This window comes from Zophobas morio, unplaced genomic scaffold (genome assembly GCF_036711695.1).
Source record: "Zophobas morio isolate AGI-343-1 ecotype UQ-CSIRO unplaced genomic scaffold, CSIRO_AGI_Zmor_V1 ptg000021l, whole genome shotgun sequence".
Taxonomy (NCBI): Eukaryota; Metazoa; Arthropoda; class Insecta; order Coleoptera; family Tenebrionidae; genus Zophobas; species Zophobas morio.
Genome location: NW_026972126.1, coordinates 9,555,684 through 9,580,340, shown reverse-complemented (window position 1 = coordinate 9,580,340; position 24,657 = coordinate 9,555,684). Strand labels below are relative to the sequence as shown.

The 24,657-nt window shown below is 32.9% G+C and overlaps 1 protein-coding gene across 3 annotated transcripts in view; it reads left to right on the top strand.

Annotated features, from left to right (window-relative positions):
- Nucleotides 1-23,352, top strand: part of LOC135131567 (pericentrin) — a 39,637-nt gene extending 16,285 nt beyond the window's left edge. For 2 of the 3 annotated variants that reach the window (XM_064059378.1, XM_064059377.1), the window contains 8 exons: nt 1,445-1,611; nt 2,226-2,393; nt 12,103-12,486; nt 12,539-12,814; nt 19,822-22,086; nt 22,139-22,566; nt 22,632-23,027; nt 23,083-23,352. In XM_064059378.1, coding sequence (XP_063915448.1) covers nt 1,445-1,611; nt 2,226-2,393; nt 12,103-12,486; nt 12,539-12,814; nt 19,822-22,086; nt 22,139-22,566; nt 22,632-23,027; nt 23,083-23,185 — 4,187 coding nt within the window. In that variant the 3' untranslated portion in view covers nt 23,186-23,352. The remainder of the gene's footprint in view (nt 1-1,444; nt 1,612-2,225; nt 2,394-12,102; nt 12,487-12,538; nt 12,815-19,821; nt 22,087-22,138; nt 22,567-22,631; nt 23,028-23,082) is intronic. The other variant, XM_064059379.1, reaches the window with a different exon arrangement.
- Nucleotides 23,353-24,657: the final 1,305 nt, after the last annotated feature.

Genomic DNA, 24,657 nt, shown 5'->3' with positions numbered 1-24,657 from the left:
AGAGCCAACGGAGCGGAATTTAATTGCAAAATCCTTATTTTTCTATAGGTAATTACCATATAAGACATGTTTTTGAGTATCGTATTATTCAAAAAATACTCTGCATATTAAGAAAAAATGAAAGCCAAAGATTAAGGCCCACCCATATCTGCCCTGATCTAAATAGTAATGAATTTTTCATTAATTGGCAGACTTTGGGGCGGAGCTTAATTGCAAAATCCATATTTCCTTACGAAAAAATTTACCATTTTAAACGTGTTTTAAGGTTCTAAGAATAAAAAATCGTCATAATTGAGATGGGGTGGGTGGGCGGGATTTATATTTTGCTTTTTTTCTTAACATACATAGTATTCTTTGAACAAAGCGATACTCAAAAACATGTTTTTAATTCTTTGTAAAGAAATAAGTATTTTGGTTCACCGCGAATAAAAAAAAAAACATCACAATTGAGGTAGAGCGGGTGGGCGAGCGACAAGTTTATAAATCGACCTTTCATCTTCACTTTCTCTAAAATCATGTGTGGAAACTAAATCAAACCTGATTTTATGAGGACTGATTTCAAGACACATTTTTTGATGTTGTAGGTATAGTTATAGTGTTGCAAAGTGCAGTGTTGGTTGTTTCAATGTAATGCAGACTGTGCTTGAATCCTCAAATTTTGACAGTAATTAGTTTAATGGGGAAATTATATAATTGGAAAACAAATTAACAAGAACTGGGGTACTAGCAACCTGAGCCAAATCATAAGACCCGCTCTATGTTTATTATACAGAGTGATGATAAGGTCACCAAGTGTGATTTTAGAACTGTTGTTCTTAAAAGACGACTTTTTTGACCTGAAATTTGACTTAGTTGGGTAACTAATCTACTTTGGTTTATTTTGACAACAAAAGTGAAACTTAATATTTCAGTAATCTTTTTATGGCCTGGCTTTTTTCAAGGCCAAATTACAATTTAAAATCAAAAACAGTTCAAGCGGAATCGATATTTGAAAAACAGGATTTAGAATTGAGAAATTACTTGAGACTAACATATCTTTTTCTTCACAAAAAAAAAACTCTTAATTATCGTGGAAAATTATAAAAAAATTTAATATTATGTTTATTTCGTTCCAATACATTCTGATCGAAGATGAATTAATAACTATCAACCAGTTTCACAGTTTGAGGAAACGTCCCTTAAAAAAGTCGTCCAGCAACTTTTGAAATTTAATGCTAAGAGAGTTATGTTGGCCGCACCACGTGTTTGACATTTACGGTTAAACATCATTGTTTTAAAAATAAATTTCATGCCTACTAGACGACTTTTTCGATTATATTATACAACTAATGTATCCTTTAAAAAATAAACCTATATGTATGTCTTCCAGCGTAGACTTTGTCGTCACTTTGTATATTTTGTACACCTTAAAGCAATCGATTTTTAATTTTAAATTTAATTTTAGCCGAAGCGGTAGCTAGTTTGGCTGTGTTACAAGAAAAGGTAAGAAGTTTGAGCGAAAGTCCCCGTGGTTTGGACACGAACACGATGCATTTAATAGAAGATTTGGCTAGAGTTGGCGATAAAATTGTTGAAGAGGCTCGCAGAGAACGGGATGACTACAAACAGCAGGTTTGTACTATTTAATTCATTTTTAATATCATAAACGTTTTTCCGAAATGAATGTTAGTTTGAAAACGGGGTGAAAACGTTGACTAGGAAATGAAGTAAGTTGGTGATCATCATAACATTTCATCGCTTAGGAATGATCATGGAGCTTACTGCGGCCATTGCTTAATGACTCATTGATTCAGACCGAGCTTTGTTGTGAATTCTGAAAGGATTTTTCTTGATAAGTAGGTATTGTTAGGGTCTTAATGGATCTGTTTTCGACAGAGTAACAGACGCCTTTATGTATCGTAAGCAAAATTATATTCGCATTACCTAGTCCGCATTGGTGTTGACATTGTGAATTCAGTTGTTAGTATCTAGCTAGTGCCAGTTGAAGATGGTAAGATCGCGAATTAGAATTTGTTGTAGTAGTTTTGTTCAAAAACATACCACACTTTATTTTAGTGTATTGTTTTTTAATTGGTAAACAAATTTTCGTAAAACTGTAAAAACGCTAATAAGTAAAGTGGGGTATGATGTCGGATCTATTCTTGACGAAACGTTGGAGATGGACCACTGCTTAATTTTGATGGTGAATAAGGCTGCGTGGCTAGTAATTAGCGTGTTTTACTCAGATCGAGGCCGCCGACAAGAAATACAAAGTAACTTGTCAGTTTTTGGAGGAGCAAGCCGCCGAACGCGAACAAGAGCGCGATGAGGCACAGAAGGAGATCAATTTGTTAAAAGAGCAATTGAAGGACAGAGAGAAGGATAGGGCCAGCTGTGAGCGTATAACGAATGAGGTTTGTCATCCGCTTCTAAAGCTTTGCACCATTCGATGCACTAACGAGCATGTTTACCTGGTTGTGGGAGCTGTTTAACAGATCACTCGTAGCTTGAGTTACTCTGTAGTTTTTATTGTTACAATACGATCGAACATCAGTTCTGGAAGTGTTTTTTTTTCTAATTTTTGTAGCTCTAGTTTTGTGGTAAAATTAGTCGTGGTGTGCATGGTTTTTCTTCTTTTGATTGTAGATCGACTGTCTTGACTTGATTTACTCATTTTAAAAATTAATAGTTATTTCATTATGTCTCGTTTTTTAAATATTTTCAAAGATGTGGTGGTTATTTATGATTTATATTTAAATTCGCAAATTTTGTGAACTTTATAGTGGCAGCATTATGTGTTATCAGCTTGTTTTATATTTTTCGTTTTGTAGCACTTCGTTATTTTTTTTTATCCCATACAAGAAATATACACAATAAATGAAATATCTATGAAGTTTTATGCGCTGTTACAGCTATTTAAAGTTTTTATTTCAGTGGAACTTAGTTTCCAAAATAACTATTCTTTTGTGTAAAGTCATAAAACTTGATAGGAGCAATAAAATCCAGCGGTTGTTTAATCGATCATGATGACCTCTCTAAAATAGAGTTTTAAGTAAAAATACTTAAGCTTGCGCAGGTGTGTTGTATGGTCATATTTTCAGCGCAATGTTTTTATACAACTCTATTAACTATTACATATTACGTTATTACCTTATTTTCTTCAGATATATTTTTTATACAAGAGCCATTTTAAATTTTAAAGAATCTTTAAACTAATTATTAATTTCTAAATGTAAGTTGGATTAAAATATGACGTAAAGTGCAAAACAACTCTTAATTGTGCGAAAATATTTTTTAAATACAGGCTTTTCCTACCGGAGTATTTCAAAATTTATATCACAGTTTTTCACTATTTTCATGTTAGTGGAATGTATTTTCAAAAAATTGGGAAACATTGAGGAGGCAATTAAAAGTGTGACAATTTTAAAACCGTCAGCTAATTATTTTGTACTGAAAATGTATTATCTGTTAAAAATTAAAAGACCACAAGACAACAACAATGTCTAGGGAGATTGTTGCTGCTAAAGAATTGAAGTTAGGATGATTGTGGTTTTTATTCAAAACACGTTTTTGTTTACATATTTTATTTTTACATTTTTGTCATGAAATTTCAAATTCAAAGTTTTTTATACTACTAACTTGTCAGTGTAAAAATAAGCCCAAGAGGAGTTTTACTTGTTACCAACTTAATTCAACAGGTAGTAGTTTTTTATGTTTTGAATAAACAGTTATGGACCTAGAAAGAACATTTCAGTAAATTTTGCAATATTGCTGCTACTAAATTTAGAGTTTTGATCACTGGGAAAAAATAATTTTCCAAAATTTACTTTTGAGTTTATAGGTTTGGGATCTCAAAATTTAAACTAATAGTAATTTTTAAATCACACTAAACTTGAAAATCTCTGCTTAGTGACTTTGGTCGCTTTAATGTTTTCGCATTGCTTCCCTCTATGTATAGTGTGCTTAGTTTTTTAATATCGTTTTTATAAAGCAACGTTGTAATGACGAAAATTTTATGTTGTTAATGAAAACCTTGTTAAAATAATATCAGATCTAGATCTGGATATAGTAAACCGTTAATCAGAAAAATGGGATGACGCCATCTCAAAAATTTAAATTTTGCAATATAAACCTGTTTATACAGGTCTTAAAAAAATGGCGAATGGACAGCAATTTATTTTCTTGATTAAGTTAAAAACGCTTTATCCTATGTTCCTGAAACTCTAGTAACAGAGTGCTGTTGTTATTAGTGTTACAATGTACTTTGCTAAATTGGTGTATTTGTCCCTACTACTAATTTGATAACATCATTACAAAATTATGTTAGGAAAATCTCACTTTACCCTTATTTTAAAATTACAATAGTATTTGATAGATAAATACGCAAAAGTATGCGTTTTGTTGTCATAATAATAAAATTAAATTTGCATATACAGTTTTTACAGGTGATCAAAAAATGACGCATAAAGTCGGCGGCACATTGTTACTTTGACGCTCGAGTTTCAGTCAAAATTTCTTGTTATAAAATTTTTGGTGATTCAAAAAATTCGGTAGGTAGTAGTTCAAACGACCAGTCGTTCATTTTTTGTTGCTTAGTTTTGTATTCAGTTAACTACAGTTGAAAACTTTCAATTTACTCGTATAAAATAAAATATATATACAGGATGAGTCACTAAACGCGCGTTCCTCAATAATTTTTAGAAATAGAAAAAAAAAATTCGAAGACCAACGTTGAGACTAAACTCTAAAACTATTTTTAACTAGGTAGTGTTTTGTTTTTAGGTGTAACAAACAGCTTTGTTTTTTTTTACATGAAACATCCTATATATTTTTTTCTATAGGTTTTAAAGCCACAGTTTATTTTTGAAATTCTGATGCAACGTAGCCACGTTATCGCAATTTTCTTGAAATTTTTTACCAAAAGAAGGCTTTACAAAGAAAATCGCAGTAGGGTTATTTTTTAAATCTGTTAAATATTTTGTGGGGAGATAAATAAAGGTACGCGCTTTGTTGTGCTATAAATTAAATTCAACTTTCATATACAGTGTTTACTAAAAAATCCTTATAATTTTCAAATATCGATATTTTAGTTTTTTTGAATAAAACACCCTATATGTTATTAGTGCATCCTATTCTATTTTTTGTTCTTTTTCTTTTTTGTCAAGTATTTTCTGTATTTAAATTTGATCGATACTGCAATTTTTTACTCTTTTAACAGACATCTTAGAAGAGTGAACACAAAAAATAGAGTAAGATACAGTGAAATACAGGTGTTCTATTAAAAAAAAAATTGGTCTAAAGAGTTTAGACAGTACTTCCCTCGCTGTCGGAAACTTGACGACTGCATGCCTATTGTGTTTTTTTCTCATTACATTTTTGTAGTGGGAATTTAAAAAAAATTGCGATGACGTCATCAACATTTTTGCAAGGACACGTATATCAGTTGGGATAGATGTAGTGTAATACTAAGAATAAAATTATTATATTCTCAAATTTTCGGGAAAATGAATTGGGTCGTTTTGAATATTGATTTGTAATAATCAATAAAATAACGAAACAATTTACTCACGTATACGTATCAGAGGCAACTGAAAATCGTGTATGTATAAACATTCTTAATTTAAGATGACAGGCGTAACAGCATACGTGAGAGTCAAACAGAGAAACTGTCAACAAAACGACCATCGGTTTTATTGCTTCGACTTCCGCTTATTATATAAAACATTGGGTTTTATTTTAATTCTTGACGGTGAAATTCACAATTGGTTGATTATAAACATGTCTATTTCACATTCGCGGAACCAAGTGAGCGCATAAAACAAATGCAGGTCTGTAATGTTAAAGTCGATGTAAATAAGCGTGCTACCCTTATGTTTCAACCGAGTTTTTCCTTTAACAAATTTTGCGTCTACCAAATTGGGTTGGTTGGGGTGTAATACTGATAATAAGTATTGCCTTTAATTTAATCAATAAAATAAATTGACTTCATTAGTTTTTTTGAACCACCTCTTAAGAAAATCTAAAAAATATGAATGGAATGATAAATCACAAGTACAAACTCATCATATTTTTTACATTTTAGATAGGATTTATTCAGCAAAATTTAAGGGTGACGTCATCAATTTTTTTAGGAGGGATGAACAAATACATTTTGAACAAAAGTTTACCATGCTTATAATAACTTTAAAATATTCCCAAGATTTCAAAGCATTCGGTTTTGTAATTCCTGATTAAATCGATAAAATAAATTCACGCCTTCATTAATTTTTTTGAGTCACCCTGCATATGCAAATCCAAAAGTATGAATGGAATGATAAATCACAAGTACAGACTCATCATATTTTGTACATTTTAGATACGATTTATTCGGCAAACTTTTGAGCTGACGTCATCAGTTTTTTGTAGAAGATAACCAAATATATTTTGACTAAAAATTTATTATGCTCTTTATAACCTTAAAACATCTGCAAGATTTCAAAGCATTCGGTTTTGTAGTTCCTGATTAAATCAATAAAATAAATTTACGCATTCATTAATTTTTTTGAGTCACCCTGTATATGCAAATCGAAAAAATTTGAATGGAATGATAAATCACAAGAAGAGACTCACCATATTTTGTACATTTTAGATAGGATTTATTCAGCAAAATTTTGTGGTGACGTCATAAATTTTTTAGGGGGGACGACCAAATACGTTTTGATCAAAAATTTACCATGCTTATGATAATTTTAAAATATCTTCAAGATTTCGAAGCATTCGGTTTTGTAGTTCCTGAGTAAATCAGTAAAATAAATTTACGCTTTCATTTATTTTCTTGAATCACCCTGTATATGCAAATCCAAAAAATATGAATGGAGTGATAGATCACAAGTACAGACTGATCATACTTTGTACATTTTAGATATGATTTATTCGGCAAATTTTCGAGCTGACGTCATCAAGTTTTTGGAGGGGATAAGCAAATATATTTTGACTAAACATTTATTATGCTCTTTATAACCTTAAAACATGTGCAAGATGTCAGAGCATTCCGTTTTGTAGTTCCTGATTAAATCAATAAAATATATTTACGCATTCATTAATTTTTTTGAGTCACTCTGTATATGCAAATCCAAAAAATATGAATGGAGTGATAAATGACAAGTACAGGCTCATCATATATTGTACATTTTAGATATGATTTATTCGGCAAACTTTCGAGCTGACGTCATCAAGTTTTTGGAGGGGATAAGCAAATATATTTTGACTAAACATTTATTATGCTATTTACGACCTTAAAACATCTGCAAGATTTCAGAGCATTCGGTTTTGTAGTTCCTGATTATAAATCAATAAAATATATTTACGCATTCATTAATTTTTTTGAGTCACTCTGTATATGCAAATCCAAAAAATATGAATGGAGTGATAAATGACAAGTACAGGCTCATCATATTTTGTACATTTTAGATATGATTTATTCGGCAAACTTTCGAGCTGACGTCATCAAGTTTTTGGAGGGGATAAGCAAATATATTTTGACTAAACATTTATTATGCTATTTATGACCCTAAAACATCTGCAAGATTTCAGAGCATTCGGTTTTGTAGTTCCTGATTAAATCAATAAAATATATTTACGCATTCATTAATTTTTTTGAGTCACCCTGTATATGCAAATCCAAAAAATATGAATGGAGTGATAGATCACAAGTACAGACTCATCATATTTTGTACATTTTAGATATGATTTATTCCACAAACTTTTGAGCTGACGTCATCAAGTTTTTGGAGGGGATAAGCAAATATTTTTTGACTAAAGATTTATGATGCTCTTTATAGCCTTAAAACATCTGCAACATTTCAAAGCATTCTGGTTAGCAGATTAAAAATTAAATTTCAAAATGTTGTTTTATAATTTTGATTTTTTTTCCAAAAATCTGGACGTTTCGGGGAAAAGTCGATTCAGAGTTGTAAACTACATGTGTAGGACTATGTTATTTTATACAATTGAAAACCCATTTACTATGTACAATTTTGAAGTGACGTCATCGCATTAGTGGTGGGGATGATTAGACAAATTTTGGTTAGCGTTTTACCATCTACATGATATTCTTAATATAAGTACAAAATTTCACAACAATCGGTCGAGTACTTTCGGAGATTATCTGTCTAATAAAAATCCGGGACAACAGACGGACAGACGGACGGACAGACGGACGGACAGACGGACGGACAGACGGACGGACAGACGGACGGACAGACGGACGGACAGACGGACGGACAGACGGACGGACAGACAGACGGAAATGGGAGACCTATTTCTTCGTCTTCTAGGGGTCATGAAAGATCGAGAAAACGTAAAAGTAGAGAGTCGGCCGACGGACTCGATTACAATACTTCCTTTGCTTACGCTCGGGAAGTAAAAACTGAAATATTGATATTTTATATTTTTTATGAATACGCGGTAGATTAAAATTTGATTAAATTTCTACCTTTACTTATTCCTCTACAAAATATTGTAACATAGATTTTTTTAAATAACCCTATTGCAACTTTTTGTGAATCCAAAAAATTTCAAGAAAATTAGAATAATATGGCAACGACGTAAGAACTGTGCTAAAAAAAAGTTTTTTAAAATATTGCAAATGCCGAATTTCATGTTTTCGTTGTTTTATTTTTCTACGAAATTACCTAACTGATTATTCTAAAGTTGTAATTTCACTGATGATTTTTATTAGCTTTACTAAAGGGTGATCAAAAAGTTTTCAGATTAGAGTTGCCTATGGAAATATTTGTAATGATTTTGATTAAACTGTAAAAGTCATGCATAACCTTTTTACTTCTCGAGCGTAAACGAAGGAAGTATTGTAATTGAGTCCGTCGGCCGACTCTCTACTTTACATGACCTCTAGAGGACGAAGAAATAGGTGTCCCGTTTCCGTCTGTCTGTCTGTCTGTCTGCCGTCCCGGATTTTTATTAGATAGATAATCTCCGAAAGCACTGGACCGATTGCTGTTAAATTTTGTAGAAAAAGTAGATGGTAAAAAGCTAACCAAAATTTGTTTAATTATCCCCAGCAATAATGTGATGACGTCACTTCAATTGTACGTAGTAAATGGGTTTTAAATTGTATAAAATAACATAGTCCGACACATGTAGTTTATGACTCCGTGTTGAGTCTTTGCCCGAAACGTCCAGATTAAAAAAAAATCCGGATTTTTTCCTTTTTTGATTTCTCACTTTTCCAATGTTTCAGTTTTAGGATTTTTCAATTTTTCGATTCTGCAATTTTTCGATGTCACAATTTCTCGATTAATCGATTTTTGATTTTACCATTTTCGATTACTATATTTTTCAACTTTTCTATTTTTGGTTTTTGCAAGTTTTTGATTTTTCGATTTCTTGATTTTTTAATTTTTTGATGTCTCAATTTCTCGGTTAATCGATTTTTTTATTTTACCATTTTCGATGACTAAATTTTTCAATGTTTCGATTTTCGGATTTTTCAGGTCTTTGATTTTTCAATTTTTCGATGTCTCAGCTTTGGAATTTTTAAATTTTTTGATTCGGCAATTTATCTTCCGTTTTTCAATTTTTTGATTTTTCAATTTTTCTGTTTAAAACTTTTTTCGATTTTTTGATATTTCAGTTTTCGCGATTTTTAGTCGTTAAGATTTTTCAATTTTTGATTCTTCAGTTCCTCGCTGTAAACGCAATTATTTTTGGCTTGGAAGGGGAAGCTTAATTTAATGTATTGCAAATATGACGCATGTATGACATTGGCGTCGCGACGCAAACATATATTTTTCTAAATCGCAGTGTATATCTTTTTAACAAATTCTGATAGATTATTAAATTATGATTACATTTATGTAAAGCACTTACATGTTTTGTATGAGTTTTAACTGTAAATAATATAAATTTGAAGCGATAAAGACAGTTGGGACCCCCGAGAAGGTTTCACATAAAAAAAAAGACATTTGGGGCCCCCGAGAAGGTTGTTCGGTATGCATTATGTTTTTGCAAAAATTTGTACCGTTATCAAAAATAAACACAGAATTCTTTGAAATAACGTCACCAAATTGTGGGTGGGGATGATTAGCAAAATTTTGGTTATCATTTAATCATCTACATGATATCTATTTCTAACATACATACAAAATTTGACAACAAACGGTCCAGCAGTTTCGGAGATTACGTGTCTAATAAAAATCGATACAGACATCAGATAAATATACGGACGGAAACGAGAAATTACTTTTTTCGTACTCTAGGGGTCATGAAACGTCGAGAAAATATAAAAAAAGGTAAAACTAACTCCACCCACCTGACTTTTGAATTTCATTGGCTTATTTTATTTACTGTGAGATGAAGATTGAATTCATTTTGTCAAGTGTTCGAACCTACGATTAAAAGAAACCTCAAAGTGGCCCCGCCCACCCACCCGGTTTTCTTCTCGATCACTCCTTTTAGTTTATCAAATATCGCATTTAAGCTTAAAAAAACTCCAAAGTGACACCGCCCACCTCTTTTTCTTTTTGATCAATCATTTTATTGGAGGATTGTATTGATAAATAGTGGAAAATAGTCAGAAAAGGTAAAACTAATCCCACACACTTCCACTTTTAAATTTCATTGGCTTATTTTATTTACTGTGAGATGAAGATTGAATTTCATTCTGTAGAGTGTTCGAATCTACGATTAGAAATATTTCTTTGCTGCCTCGAAAATGTTTGCAATTATTTAATTGTATAGAACATTTATTATGAAAATTAAGTGGGAAATATTTAGGGCCCTTAGATTTATTTTTGTGGTGATACATAAGAAATTGGCGTATTTGCGACCCTTGCGTGATTTGGAAGACTAAAAAATTGAATCAGGAATGTTTTGTGCCTCTTTAACACGTGATACTCTAATAAACCGCCCCAAATCGCGAACTAGTTAGAAGCTTTGTGTTCAGTGTGAAGGACGACAGTTAGAACATATGGTTAACTTCACTGTTTTTATATTCATAATTTTAGGACAATTTTTTATCGACTGAAAATGAAATAAACACAAGTGTTTTAGATCATTGTAATCGCGGTTTGAAAAGTAACAAGCTAAAAACAACAGCGTTTACAGAATTTCAATTCGTTTCCAAGATATAAAGTTGCGGAATTTTAAATGGGACACTTGTAGAGTATTTTTGGGTCGGAGATCGCCCTAATTGGTGTCTTGAGCTTTAGCATATTTTGTTTTTAATGTAAATTTACCACGGTATTCCAATTTTTTTGAAATTTTTAAACAATGTAGAGGCCCACAAAAAATCATAACGGGGTTAAAATAATATCTAATAGTATTAATATGATACTAATATTAACAAGAATGAAAATTAGACCAAAAAAACAGAGCAAGATGCAGATACAGAGTGTTCTACGTGAGGAAACTAAGATGTTAGTTTCTTTTAAGTATAAACCCTTTGTAGACCAAAGCTCAATTTTATTGTTACTTGCATCGTTAAAAAGTTTCAAAGAAAGTGGAGTAGCTTGGCAACGTCGTACGGTAATTTAAGAAATAAAATATGGAAGAATCTACAGCGTGACCTACTTAAAAAACCAATATCTATGTGTGTTGTGCTTTAAAAACAGAACACTTTATTTGTGTGGTTGAAATTTATTTTAGGTTATGCATTTCAAAAAGCCATTCAACTTTGATCGTCTATTTTTTTTAATAGCTTATGACCCTTAGTATTTATTATTTCACTCTTTATTCAATGATGGAAGTCATGTCAAAAAAAAAAGAAAAATATGTTTGCTTTAAAACTATATTTTTGCCAAATGTTCCGAGTTTCGGGAGTTTCGTAAATGAAACAACGAAAAGGGGGATATGCCTGAGATATGCCATTCAACATAAAAATTTTCATTTATCCTGTACACGCTCGGAAGTTTCCCGGCGTTCCCCGATTAAAAACAGGAAGTTCTTCCCGCTACACCACAACGAACAAAACTGAGAAAGGTAGACGACTGTGTTTATTTTCGTCGCGAGTTATTCCCGTCTTTACGTCCATTTCAATGTTTGGCAACATATCCCGTCCGTGTTTGTTAAAATGTGAGCGTCTAGTTTCGCGTCCACCGAAAATAATCACCGGAATATCTCTTCCAGGTCGAGCACCTGGAACAGCAGCTGCGCGAGATGTCGAAACTGACTGACGCCGCAGAAAGGCGCTGCAAAGAGGTCGAAGACGAGCACAAGGAAGCCGTCGACAAGATTTACGAACTCCGAGACATCATCCGCGACCTCGAGGACCAAGTCAAAACAAAAACAACCGCCGAGGAGGAGTTACGAAACATCGTCGACGAATTGGAGCTCATAGTAAAGCACCAAAACAACGACGAAGAGACGCGCCCGACCGAGCCGTCGCGCGATGTTTCGGACGTGGAGAAGCTTCATCAGTACGTCGGAAGCCTCGAGAGCGAGGTGCAGAAGCTGAGGCTGAGCAGCGAGATCGCGGGGAGCGAAGGGGCGCTGCAGCAGATTAAGAATCACGTAATTGATGGAATTTTTTCGGGGGGTGTTTTTACTGGGTTGTTGGTTTTAGTTGTGCGAGTTCGAGACCACTCTTGATAAGCGGACCAAGGAACTGGAAGGGCTGCATTCGGCCGTGTCGACGAGTTGCAGTTCGCCGAGCGAAGATATGTCGATTCGGGATGTCGTGCATCAGGATAGGTCGGTGTATGATGAGTGCGAGGTGCCTCTTCAGCAGTTGGCGCGATTGAAGGAGAAGTTGATGAGGCATTCGAGGGCTGAGGATGCGGCGGTTAAGAGGATTAGGGATTTGGAGTTGCAGTTGTTGGCTTTGAAGAGGGATCTTGAGGTAAGTCCAAGCGTGAAGAGCTTTTGCAATAATGCAAATTTTTTGGCCGTCACGTTTTATGTTAGTTATGCATAAAGTAAGGGATGGAAAGTTGGCACAAAAACAACATTGTAGTAGTTCTTCAACTAATCTAAGATGTCCGTTTTCAAATTTAAAACATTGTTTCTGCAAAAACAAGTATTAAAATAATTGTAATTAACGTTTATATTTAGTTTTAAACTTTCCTTTAATAATACAAATGATAGTACAACCAACAGATTTTACGCGGTGGCTTAGCACCGAGTGGTGGATGCGCAGTCGATTAATTGACTCGAAAGAAGGCTAATTATAATAATAAAATTTACAATTTACAATTTAATTTTAAAATTGCAAAATCGTTTTGGAAAACTTGGTAAATCAAAATTTGTCCGATTATGCCCTCGAAATGTTAACGTTATCTTACAATTTTGCTGAAATGTTTACAAATTTATGAATCTTTACGTTGGACATCCAGTTTTTTTTGCGCTGCAGAAAAAAAGTCAATCAAATCATTTTATTTTAACACAAATGCCGCCGCTGATCCTTTTAATTTGAACGTGCTAATAGTCGAATAATTTCGAAGTATAAACATAAACGGTAGAAGTTAAACATGTACTGAGAAATTGAGAATATAATATAATATTGAGGGGCTGCGGAGGTGGTATTTGTGTCACTAGTTTTCACTTTTGAGAAGTTATCAAAAAACAAAAATCGCAGAATCAAATTTTATAATTTGTCAAAGAAGAAATTCTGTCGAAATAACCTTCGACCAATATTTTTTTGTTTGGTGGAATGGATACAAATGCAAAATATGGAGGATACATTGTTTAGTTCTCTTTCCTGGAGAGGGAAAAGCAGTGAAATAAATTTGGTTTATATATGTATTATGTTTTCTCGACGTTTCATTACCCCTAGATTACGTCTGTTTGTCGTCTGGCTGTGTCGATGTTTAGTAGATAGATAATAATCTATGAAACTGCCAGAGTGATGTCAAATTTTACATGTATGTTAGGAATACTGTGTTGATAGCAAAACCCTAACCAAAATTTGATTTAATTTATTATTATATTATTTGCCAAGATAAGACTGATTTTGGCAATTGATGTACCCTCTAAGAAAAAAAATCGAAAATGTTAATGAATCGAAAAATTGGTAAGAAGATAAAGCGAATCGAATAGAAAAATTGAAAAACCCAAAAATTGTAACATCGAGAACTAATGGAATCGTCAAAATTGTAGAGTTGAAAAACTGTAACTATGAAAGATGGAGAAAATGAAAAATTAAATAAATGAAAAGGTTATAATTATTATTCCATATTCAAAATGAAATTCGTAAAATTCCAAATCGAAAAATTCAAAAATTGAAAATTTTCACACTCAAAAAAGGAAAATTATAAATCAGGACAATAAAAAACCGACAATTTTTAAAAATGAAGAAAATAAAAAACCGTAACGAAAAATTGAAGAGACAAAAAATTGAAGAAATAAAAAATGTAAACAACAAAAAATTATAAAATCGAAACAATGAAGCATCGAATAATTGCAAAAATAATGAAAATAAAAAACAAACGAAAAACTGAAAAATTATAAATTGAAAACTCGAGAAACTTAAATCGAAATATTGCAAAATCTAAAAATTGAAAAATTTCAAAGTTGGAAAATTGAAAAAATAAAAAATTTAAATTGAAAAACTCGAAAAATTGCAAATCGAAAAACTGAAAAAAAACGTAAAATCGAAGAATTGAAAAATTCAAGTCAAAAAAGCTTCAGGAGTGTTATTTAAGACACTGTTTTTTACTTTACAGAAATATAATAGTAAAGAAAAAATTTTGACGCTTTTATGAAGTCACTATCTGTGTGGTCATCATTTATATTAATCTGAAGCGGATAAAACCCGTTTTTCAAAAAAAAAAAAAAATGTGGTCGTGGTTCAGTTAAAAGTGTGTGACTCTGACGACTCATTAAACAGACTTGCAATACGTTAATCAATTGTCATGTTAAGTAATGATTCAGTGATCACGTAACAGTATTTAAATCAAACCTATTTAAATTAAATTTTACTTAATAAGATACTCCTGTACTTATGATTTATGAATCCGTGTTCGGTTTTTAACCTAGACGTCCAAATTTTTGAGAAAAAAATGTTTTGTAGCTTTGAAACTGCAAAACTCTTTGAGGGATATCGTAAGCATGATAAATGGTTAATCAAATTTATCCGTTTATCCCCTCCGAAAAAGTTGATAACGTCACCTTAAAATTTTGCTGAATAACTATCTAAAATATTTATACAAAGTATGTGTGTATAATGAATTTAAATACTTGTGGTTTACCTAGTGCATAATATTTTTTATAAAAGCTGACTCAAAAAATTAATGAATGAGGAAATTTATTTCATTGATGAAACATTATATTTATTGAAATTAATATATCTGTGTCCTTGCTAATAAAATGTTGATGGCGACAATACAAAATTTTGTTATAGGAGTCACTTTAAACATACCCACAACATGCTTCTTTATCTGTATTTTAACAGTCCACACATGTTTATTTTAACTTACAGGGGTTGTCATAAAAAATAAAATTCCCAAAATTTAGTTTTATAATTTTTCAAAAAATCAGGGACGAGAGACGTTCTGTCTAAATAACTTTAGACCAATTTTTTAAATACCACTAAAGAACTGTTTTAAAATATGGAGTAGAGATTACACCAACTACACTCGTAGAGACAGTGGCGTCGATGCGATTCATTTTTGTTTAAATAATTCCCCTTTCGTGAAATGATAAACAAAACTCCACGAACTAATTTTTAACACGTGTTTACACTAGCACTACAACACACAGCGTGACGTCAAAAAAACAGGAAGTGAGTAATCTTTTAGAATTTTCCCTGTCGTTACAAAAGTGTCATTACCAAGCTAAGTGTGTTTTTGTTTGTTATTTCACAAAACGCGGTAAATCATGGATGATTGACTACGTCATTAAAGAATTTTTTTTCACTGCGGTTTCCGCAGCGTTGTTTTTTTTTTCGGTACGAAATTTGATTTTTGAAATCAGTCCACCGCAATATGTAAAGGGTGATAAAAGTTGGCCATGGAAATATTTGTCTTGTCTTTGATTAAACTGTAAAAGTCATGCATAACCTATCATGTCAATAAAAAAAAAAGGTTATGCATGAATTTATAGTTTAATCAAAGACATGACAAATATTTTCTTGGCCAACTCTAATCTGAAAACTTTTTGATCACCCGTTATAACGCATACACAACATACACAAAAAATATCGAATACAACTAAAGAAAAAGATCTTGTTGTTACGGTAACATTTTTTACTTAGGAACTAGACTTACGTGAATTTTTTTATCAAGACAATGTTTTTAATTCAGGAGATTAAAAAACATAAAGAAATGATAGTTTCGCTTATTTTCTCAGTTTTACATATTCACAACAGATGGTGTTACTGTCGTCAAATATTTCAAACACAAATTTCCACGTTGCCGCCAATTTTCATCATTATATGTCTTAAATATTTCGATATTAATTTCGTAACGTTTTCTGTTTTACTGGAACCTTCATTAAAACTTTTCTTGGTTTCATTTCTTGTAGATTTTCTTTATTTTAAAGTTAACTACTGAGTTTAATGGATGCTGTTGTAAATTTTGGATTCGAAAAAACCTTAGCATCTTATTCCATGTATTACTATATACACAATTCCTCCAAGAAATCTTCAGCGCTAGTCACCATAGGGAAAGGAAATCTTGTAGGTGCCCAATTCTTCCAGGATTTCTACGCATCTGTATGCAATGCTCCAGAGGGATAACGCAGTATAATACTTAATTTATAACACTTTACGTGTGTGCCAAATCTGATCATTTATGTTAAAACTTTATTCTCTCAATAATTACCTATTGGTTGTTCAGGAGTTGATTGGATTCTGTGTTGTAGGAGCTTAAATATGTTTATCCTGTGTATGTATTCTGGTCCCATGAAAAATAATAGTTAATACACTTTCGAATAATTATTTTTCAGTTTTCCCGTTTCACCAATTAATTTTTTTTCTTTGCTTATACTTGTTTAAAAAAATTGGTCAAAAATTGTTTCAACAGAACTTCCCTCGCTCCTGAAATACAATGATAATTTTTTTTAGTCATCCTGTATACGCAAATCCAAAAAATATTAGTGGAATAATAAATCACAAGTACAGACTCATCATATTTTGCACATTTTAGATAGGATTAATTCAGCAAAATTTTGGGGTGACCTCATCAATTTTTTAGGGGGTTGAGCAAATACATTTTGATAAAAAATTTACCATGCTTATTATAACTTTAAAACATCTTCAAGATTTCAAAGCATTCGGTTTTGTAGTTCCTGATTAAAACAATAAAATAAATTTACGCATTCATTTTTTTTTGAGTCACCCTGTATATGCAAATCCAAAAAATATGAATGGAATGGTAAATTATAAGTAGAGACTCATCTTGTTTTGTACATTTTAGATAGGATTTATTCGGCAAACTTTTGAGCTGACGTCATAAATTTTTTGGTAGGGATAAGCAAATCTATTTTGACTAAAAATTTATAATGCTTTTTATAACCTTAAAACATATGCAAGATTTCAAAGCATTCGGTTTAGCAGATTCAAAATTAAATTGCAAAATGTTGCTTTATAATTTTGATTTTTTTTCCAAAAATCTGGACGTTTCGGGTAAAAACTCTATTCGGAGTCATAAACTACATGTTTAGGACTGTTATTTTATACAATTTAAAACCCATTTGCTATGTACAATTTTGAAGTGACGTCATCGCATTAGTGATGGGGATGATTAGAGAAATTTTGGTTAGCGTTTTACCATCTACATGATATTCCTAATATAAATACAAAATTTGACAATAATCCGGACAGACGGACAGACAGACAGACGGAAACGGGAGACCTATTTCTTCGTCCTGTAGGGGTCATGAAAGATCGAGAAAACGTAAAAGTAGAGAGTCGGCCGACGGACTCGATTACAATACTTTCTTCGCTTACGCTCGAGAAGTAAAAAAGCAAAGTTAACCTAGCAGAATATACAGTTTTTTTTTTAATATTACACAGAGACTTTTTCGAAATTTTTGTCAAAATACTGTTGCTCAGTTACATAATTGGTCTAGTATTTTTGGAGATTACGAGCCTAATAAGATCTGTCTTCAGAGTGAGAAGTAAAAAAGTAGAGTGTGAACATTTTACATATTTTGGCAAATTTTCATCTAATTTCCTTAAAACTAATCATATTTTACAAGTTAAAATGTTACGGGCATGCCAACATTATTTTTATGTCATTGTTCTTAGTAAAAAATTGATGAAGCTCCACAAAAAATTATTTAATATTATTTAATAAAACATTGACCATAGAAGCACTGGAAGTTCTATGTAATAATTTTACAGGATTTATTTTATGGGTTTAACCGAATTTATAACAGTTTAATATGTATTTATTTTCCCTTACGAACTATGCGAACTGTTTCATTTCAACTGATTCATCAAAATACCTTATGATCGAAAAAAGCTCTCTAGTAGGCTATGAAATTTATTTCCAAAATATTGCTACTGGCAACACCAACACGTTCCTTATCCAGTTTGACAGTTCGGGTCAAATAACTGTCAACTGAAATGTCAAACAACTCCAATGCCAACATTATTTAAAAAATAAAGTTCATAGCCTAGTAGGCGATTTGTGTTGTATTTGTACCGGGTGACTATTAATGTTTGAATCAAATTTTTGGGCTGGCAATTCTGAATTATTGTCAGTTGTTCTCATAAAACCCGTTGAGAAGATGACAGCTACTGAATTGGTGCCCAAAATTTGAATTCGACGTCAGGCGTGCCATCATAAAATTCTAAATATGTTGCCAACCTCACAAAAAAATCACACACATTAACACTCACGTGGTATTTTCCATCATATAGTAGAATACTATAGGAGTGAGGGAAAGTCAGTTTAAATAACGTTAGATATTTTTTTTGTATTGAAGACCATGTTTTTTTTTAAGAATGAACTGGCACATAGACGCTAAATTCAGCGAATCACACTGGTCCGTTCCGTACCACCTTGTCTGTTAGATAGAATGTCACCTAGCTTTTTTTCGATATAAGGGGCAATACTGAATTAAACCTATTTACGAATTTAACTCGTTACTATGGAAATTTGAAATTTAAGACTCGTTAAACTTAACAAGTTTTTACAGTATTACCCCTAAAAAGGGTTTAAAAAAAACCCTCTAGTCATTACTTCATCGTCTATTTTTTAAATATGCGCGGATTCACTGTCATCTGTTACATCTGTTTGGATTTTCGTGTTTCAAGTTTGCCTCACGTCACTTCGTTATATTCTCTCCTTTTTTGACATTATGTAAATGCAGAACTACGTTTTGTTTAAAGAACAAATTAAACGATAAAAATGTACAAAATAAAATCAACGTGGACCCATCATAAAAATAATCCTAGCACTTCTAATTTTAACAGAAAACAACGTTTGTTTTTATTTCCTGTGCATAAGCTATTTTCTCTACGTTTATAGCTCCTAGAATAAGAAAAAGTAGGTCTTCCGTTTCCGTCTGTTGTCGATTTTATTGGATAAAGATATATTAAGCTCCTAAAATGTGCAAAATAATATGATGATTTATTAGTGTATCCCCATTTATAATATGAATGGAGAATTTTTGGAAATAAAATTTTACTATTTTATTTAACCGATCTCTCTGAAATTTTACACACACAAATTACATTTTATTTATTCATTGAGTAATTTTATAAACTAGTTGAGATGAAACACCTTATATGTCATACATCATTCTCTAAAATAGTACAATAAATGTTACTTGATCGACTTGCAACTGTGTCGGAATTAACTTCTTTAGACATCCCTGTATTAGTTACAAAAAAAACTTTTTGAGATTCTAGATTTTGTAATACCAAACCAATCTTGTTATGCGTATTACCATTCTTTCCAGGATTCACAAAACGAACGCGAAATCCTCCGAAAACAAACCTCCGACCACCTCGTCCTAATCTCAAACCTCCAGATCCGCCTCGACGAACAGAGAATCCGCGCGGAACACATAGAAAAACAAACCAATACCTCCCTAGAAGTACAAAATTACGATCTCAAGAACACCATCGCATCCCTAGAAGAAAAAATATCGAAACGCGACAAAACGATATCACAGCTAAAAACCAGCATCGAAGAGACCAAAAAACGCCTGGAAGACCGCGAAAACGAACTAGCCGCCAACAAAGAAGACGACATGGTAGTCCAAATGCAAGAGCAGTTGGAGCTTCTGCGTTCCGAAAACCTGAAACTCAAATCGAAAATCGACAAAGAGGCGCAGATGTTGCCGAATTTGGTGGAGAATATAATTTCGGATAAAAATAGCGATATTGAGAAATTGAGGGAGAAGTTGGAGGAGACTGAAAGACAGCTGGAACTGTTTAGTTCGCTCAATTTGGATAAAAAGGAAATTGAGTCGTTGGATAAATTGCGATTGTCGGGTATATCGTTCCATGATATAATCGATTTAGAAAATTTAGAGCACGGTAGAAAAGAGAAAATTTCGAGCGAAAGTCTTCAGCTGTCTCCAATCGTTCCCTTGAAACGTAACGACAAGACAGCGTTCCTAGAGAGCCAGCCTGAAATTTCCACCATCGAGAAAGTCGCTTCTTCGAATCTCTTCTATTCGCTACAAGTACCTCAGGCCAAAGCCAACTCCACAGCGAAACACGTTCGGTTCGAAGATGAAGTAGAAGCCACTAAAGTCGTCGATCTTCAGAACGTTATCGCCGAAAAAGACCAATTAATTCAAGACTACAAAGCTCGTCTCGAAAAACTTCAAGATCTTCAAGCAAACGTAGAACAGTTGCAAATCACTTTGGAAGAAACCGAAGCCAGTTTGAAGAAAGCCACTGAAACCTTCCACGAAGAACAGAAGGAGAATGAAGAACGAATGAAAGATATACGGTTGGAATTAGCGTCTCAGCGCTGCAAATTGACCGAAAGAGAGGAAGAGTTGAGAGCATGTCAGGCAGAACTGGAAGACGAAAAAAGTCGTGCTTTGGAGAGAGAAAAAGAGTTGAAATCTCTCCAAAAACTTAAATCTGAATTGAAAACTACCTTGAAAGTTAAAGAGAGCGAGCTGAAGAGTCACGAAGAAACTCTTAAACTACAAAATGAAGAATTGAAGAAGCTTCAAGACGATGTTGCGTCTTTGAAGATACGGAACGACGGTGTTGACAAAACTGTGAAACAGAAGGACGCAGAGGTGGCTAAATTGAAGAAACAGAATGAAGATGTGAGTAAGGAGTTGAACCACGTGCAACATCTTCTTGCTGAGAAGGACAAGATTATTGATCAGATGGAAGTAGATAGTAAAAGTCTTCATGTCAATTTGGAAACTATTCAAAATAAGTTACAAGAGACTGGTAATGTGGTTGACTTAGGAAGACGCTTACGGGAAGAACAGAAAAGGAATTCTACTCTCTATGACGAGTTGCATGAATTGAAGGCACAGCTTTTGGGAATTGAGAAGAAATCCATTGAAGATATAACTGATCAAGTGCAAAGGGAGCTGAATTACTCAGCTTACTTAGATTCTACTCTAATCAATGCTGTTAGCGACGGCTCAATGGAAAGTGAAGATTTGGAAGCTTTGCGATTATCGTTGAAGAAACAGAAATCTGTTAATAAACAGCTAGTTAAAAATAAGGAATTAGTGGAAAAGAGGTGCGACGAGTTGGAACATAAGTATGAAAACGTGAAGAAAGAGTTAGATAAGGTTCAGTACGAAGATGCTATGTTGATTGGGGAGTTGAGGACAAAACTCGAGCAAGCGTTACAGAATGAAGTTGAATTTGATAGAATTTTAAGATCACAAAAGAGCGACAGGGTTGAGCTTCAAAGTCAGTTGAAGTCGATGAAACAGAAAGTTTCTATGTTGAATTCAAAGACTAACTCTCTACCAGAGATAGACCATGAGTATAGAGGTCTATCTAAAATTATTTCTACGCTGGAAGATGAGAACTCAGATTTGAGACTTCAAGTTGGACGCCTTCAAGATACCACTAGAGTTGAAATTACGACAAAACTTGAAGATATCACCAAGCTCGAAAGTAAATTATCAGAAGTAACTTACAGCGAGCAGATATTGAAAGATAGATTAGACAGAACCAAAGCGGAATTGGAACTGAAGACAAACGAAGCAGCAAGGAACAAAAAATTAATGGTAAGTCTTGATTGAAATTAATCATACAACTTGCATTGCTACGTTGTTATAGGAGGACATGCAGCTGGAACATAAGAAACTAATAAAACAATTAGAACAAAAACTAAAATCCCCTGACTCCGTGTCAGATCAACTTATGGCAAAAATTCACGAACTAAACGACATCGTCAAAAACGACAGATTAATGATGGGTGTGATAGAAAGACTAAGATACGAAAACGGCGTACTTGAAGACCGAATAGCCATTCTAGAAGACCGCAAAACTAACAATCTTCCGTTTGATGATCCAGTATCAAGAGCCAACTTCTTATTCGCCAAATATTTACGCTCAGAGAGCTACAGAAAAGCGTTAGCTTGGCAGAAGCGGTACCTGATTTCCTTACTAGAAACATACCAAAACGAGCCCCTCCATAGAATACCGGGCTCCGAGAATTTAGACAGGAAAAGGGCGAAACGAAGGCCTGTACAAAATCGATTTAAGTACGTGAAACGAAATAGGTCACTTTTGTATTATTATTATTATTGTTATTATTTTTTTTTTCAAGGTGTGTAGCCGTGATGGTGGTGTCCGTTTGCCGCATGAAGTACCTGGTGAGACGGTGGCATTCAGGCAAGCGAATATCCGAGCAACGAATAGCGCAGAACCAGCAAGTACAATTCCAAGTGGGCCAACCCGTGTCTAGTCAGAATTTTACCTCGAATGTAAATAAATCAACGAAAAGTGCCTTAAATCAACCGAAAACCGATATGCCTTGGTTCGGGAGCTCGCCGCCATCTAAAGAACCGTCCGCCCTTAGGGTTTTTAGTTCGCAGCCGAAAGCAAGTTCGACGAAAATTAGTCAAGACGTGGCGAAAGTTGACCTTTTGGGGAAGAAAAAGTTGGAACCGTCGGGTTATCAAAGACGGCAGGAGGTAGGGAGACCTGGAGGGAGTACAAATAGGTGGGTATTTTTTTGTGTGTGTTAGAGATGAATATTAAGGGTTTGTTGATTTTAGGGTGTTAGGTGACTCCGCTTTGACCAGTCCAGGTATGTTGTCTAAGTATATTGAGAGGTTCAATCAGATACAGGACAGATTAGGCTTGGATACCTTCAAATGATTGGTTGTGTTTGGTTAATCAATTCTAGTCATTGTTTTATCTGAATGACAATCGCGTGCCTTGCCTATTCAGGTATCAAGTGAGAATTTGATCTAGATTAAGTCCAAACTTAGGGTAGTATTTTTTAAGAATACTTTGTTTTTATGCACATTAAAATATTTTAAAAATGGGAATTTTTTAGTTACCTTGGGTTTGTAAGTTTTCTCCTTCCGTAATGTCCTTTCTGTTTTTACCCTTAAGTGCAACACCAAGTTAAAAATTAAAAATGAAATAGTACCGTAAAATTTTGGTTATCGGTTTAACGATTTAATTTATTTGTTCATCCTCTTTCAAAAGTCGATGACGTCATTTAAAAACTATGAATAATAAAAATATACAGCGTCTCTTTGTAGTTTGAAATTCTTAATGAGAGTGTGTATAATTAAATTTTATTTGTTCCCATTCTTGTAATTATAATACTCAATGTATTTGATCACAGTCAAAATTCAGAAAACTTTGGCTTTAATCGAGATAAACCAACGCCACGAACGACACACTCAAATTGAGACCTTTTCTATCCTTATCATTGTTCATGTGAATGTTTATCAGCAATATCTAATTTTTGCCGCCGTGCATCAGGTAGTCTAGCTGGCTGCCTCGTCTGCGAGGTTAATTTTATAAAAGGTAAGTGTTTAAACAAAGTGAAATCGCATTCGACGCCATAGTCCCCTCCCCCAACGACCAAAAATCAGTTTGTTAGCGATTTTTCAATTTGAAATGTTTAGAAACTTTGACGAATTTATATTAAGATTTTTAACTGTTCATGGTTTTAATATAATTTATTTATAATATTATTTATTACTCCTATTAATTATTCAGACTTTATTTTTTAAATAACGACGTTTATAAAATATTGGATGTTTTGAAAAATTATTGCAACACTCACTCCAGAACTTCTCACTCCAGATTGATGGCATTTAAATGTCGATCCATTTTAGAAGAAAGGACCTTGGAATTCATTATCAGTTACAGTAATGTCATCATGGAATAGAATTACTAGCAATGGAGGTGTAATTTATGTTTGTCTTGCCTTGTAATAATGTGTTATTTTATTACATCGGAATTATTTACTGATAGCTTGAATTTGAACATTTATTCCCGAATTATTTTGATTTTTACCATACCTAAATATGTGCTTTGTTTTGTGTGTTTATGTGGTTGGGTCTAGATATGTTAGTGAATAAAAAAATGGTTGTTTTAACTGGTTTAGAACAGTTTTTTGTTTTAATTGGTTTAAAACAAGTTTTTTTGTTTTAAAACACGACACGTTTTTCTTTTTTGTTTTAATTTATTTTATTTTAGTTATCGTTTTCAGATCCGTGATGTAACGATGTGAGTTCATAATATACAAATAATCAAATAAATTAACTTTTTATAAATTTCTTTAATGAATATTAGGGATGTACCGACTAGTGGCCGACCGGTCGGATAAG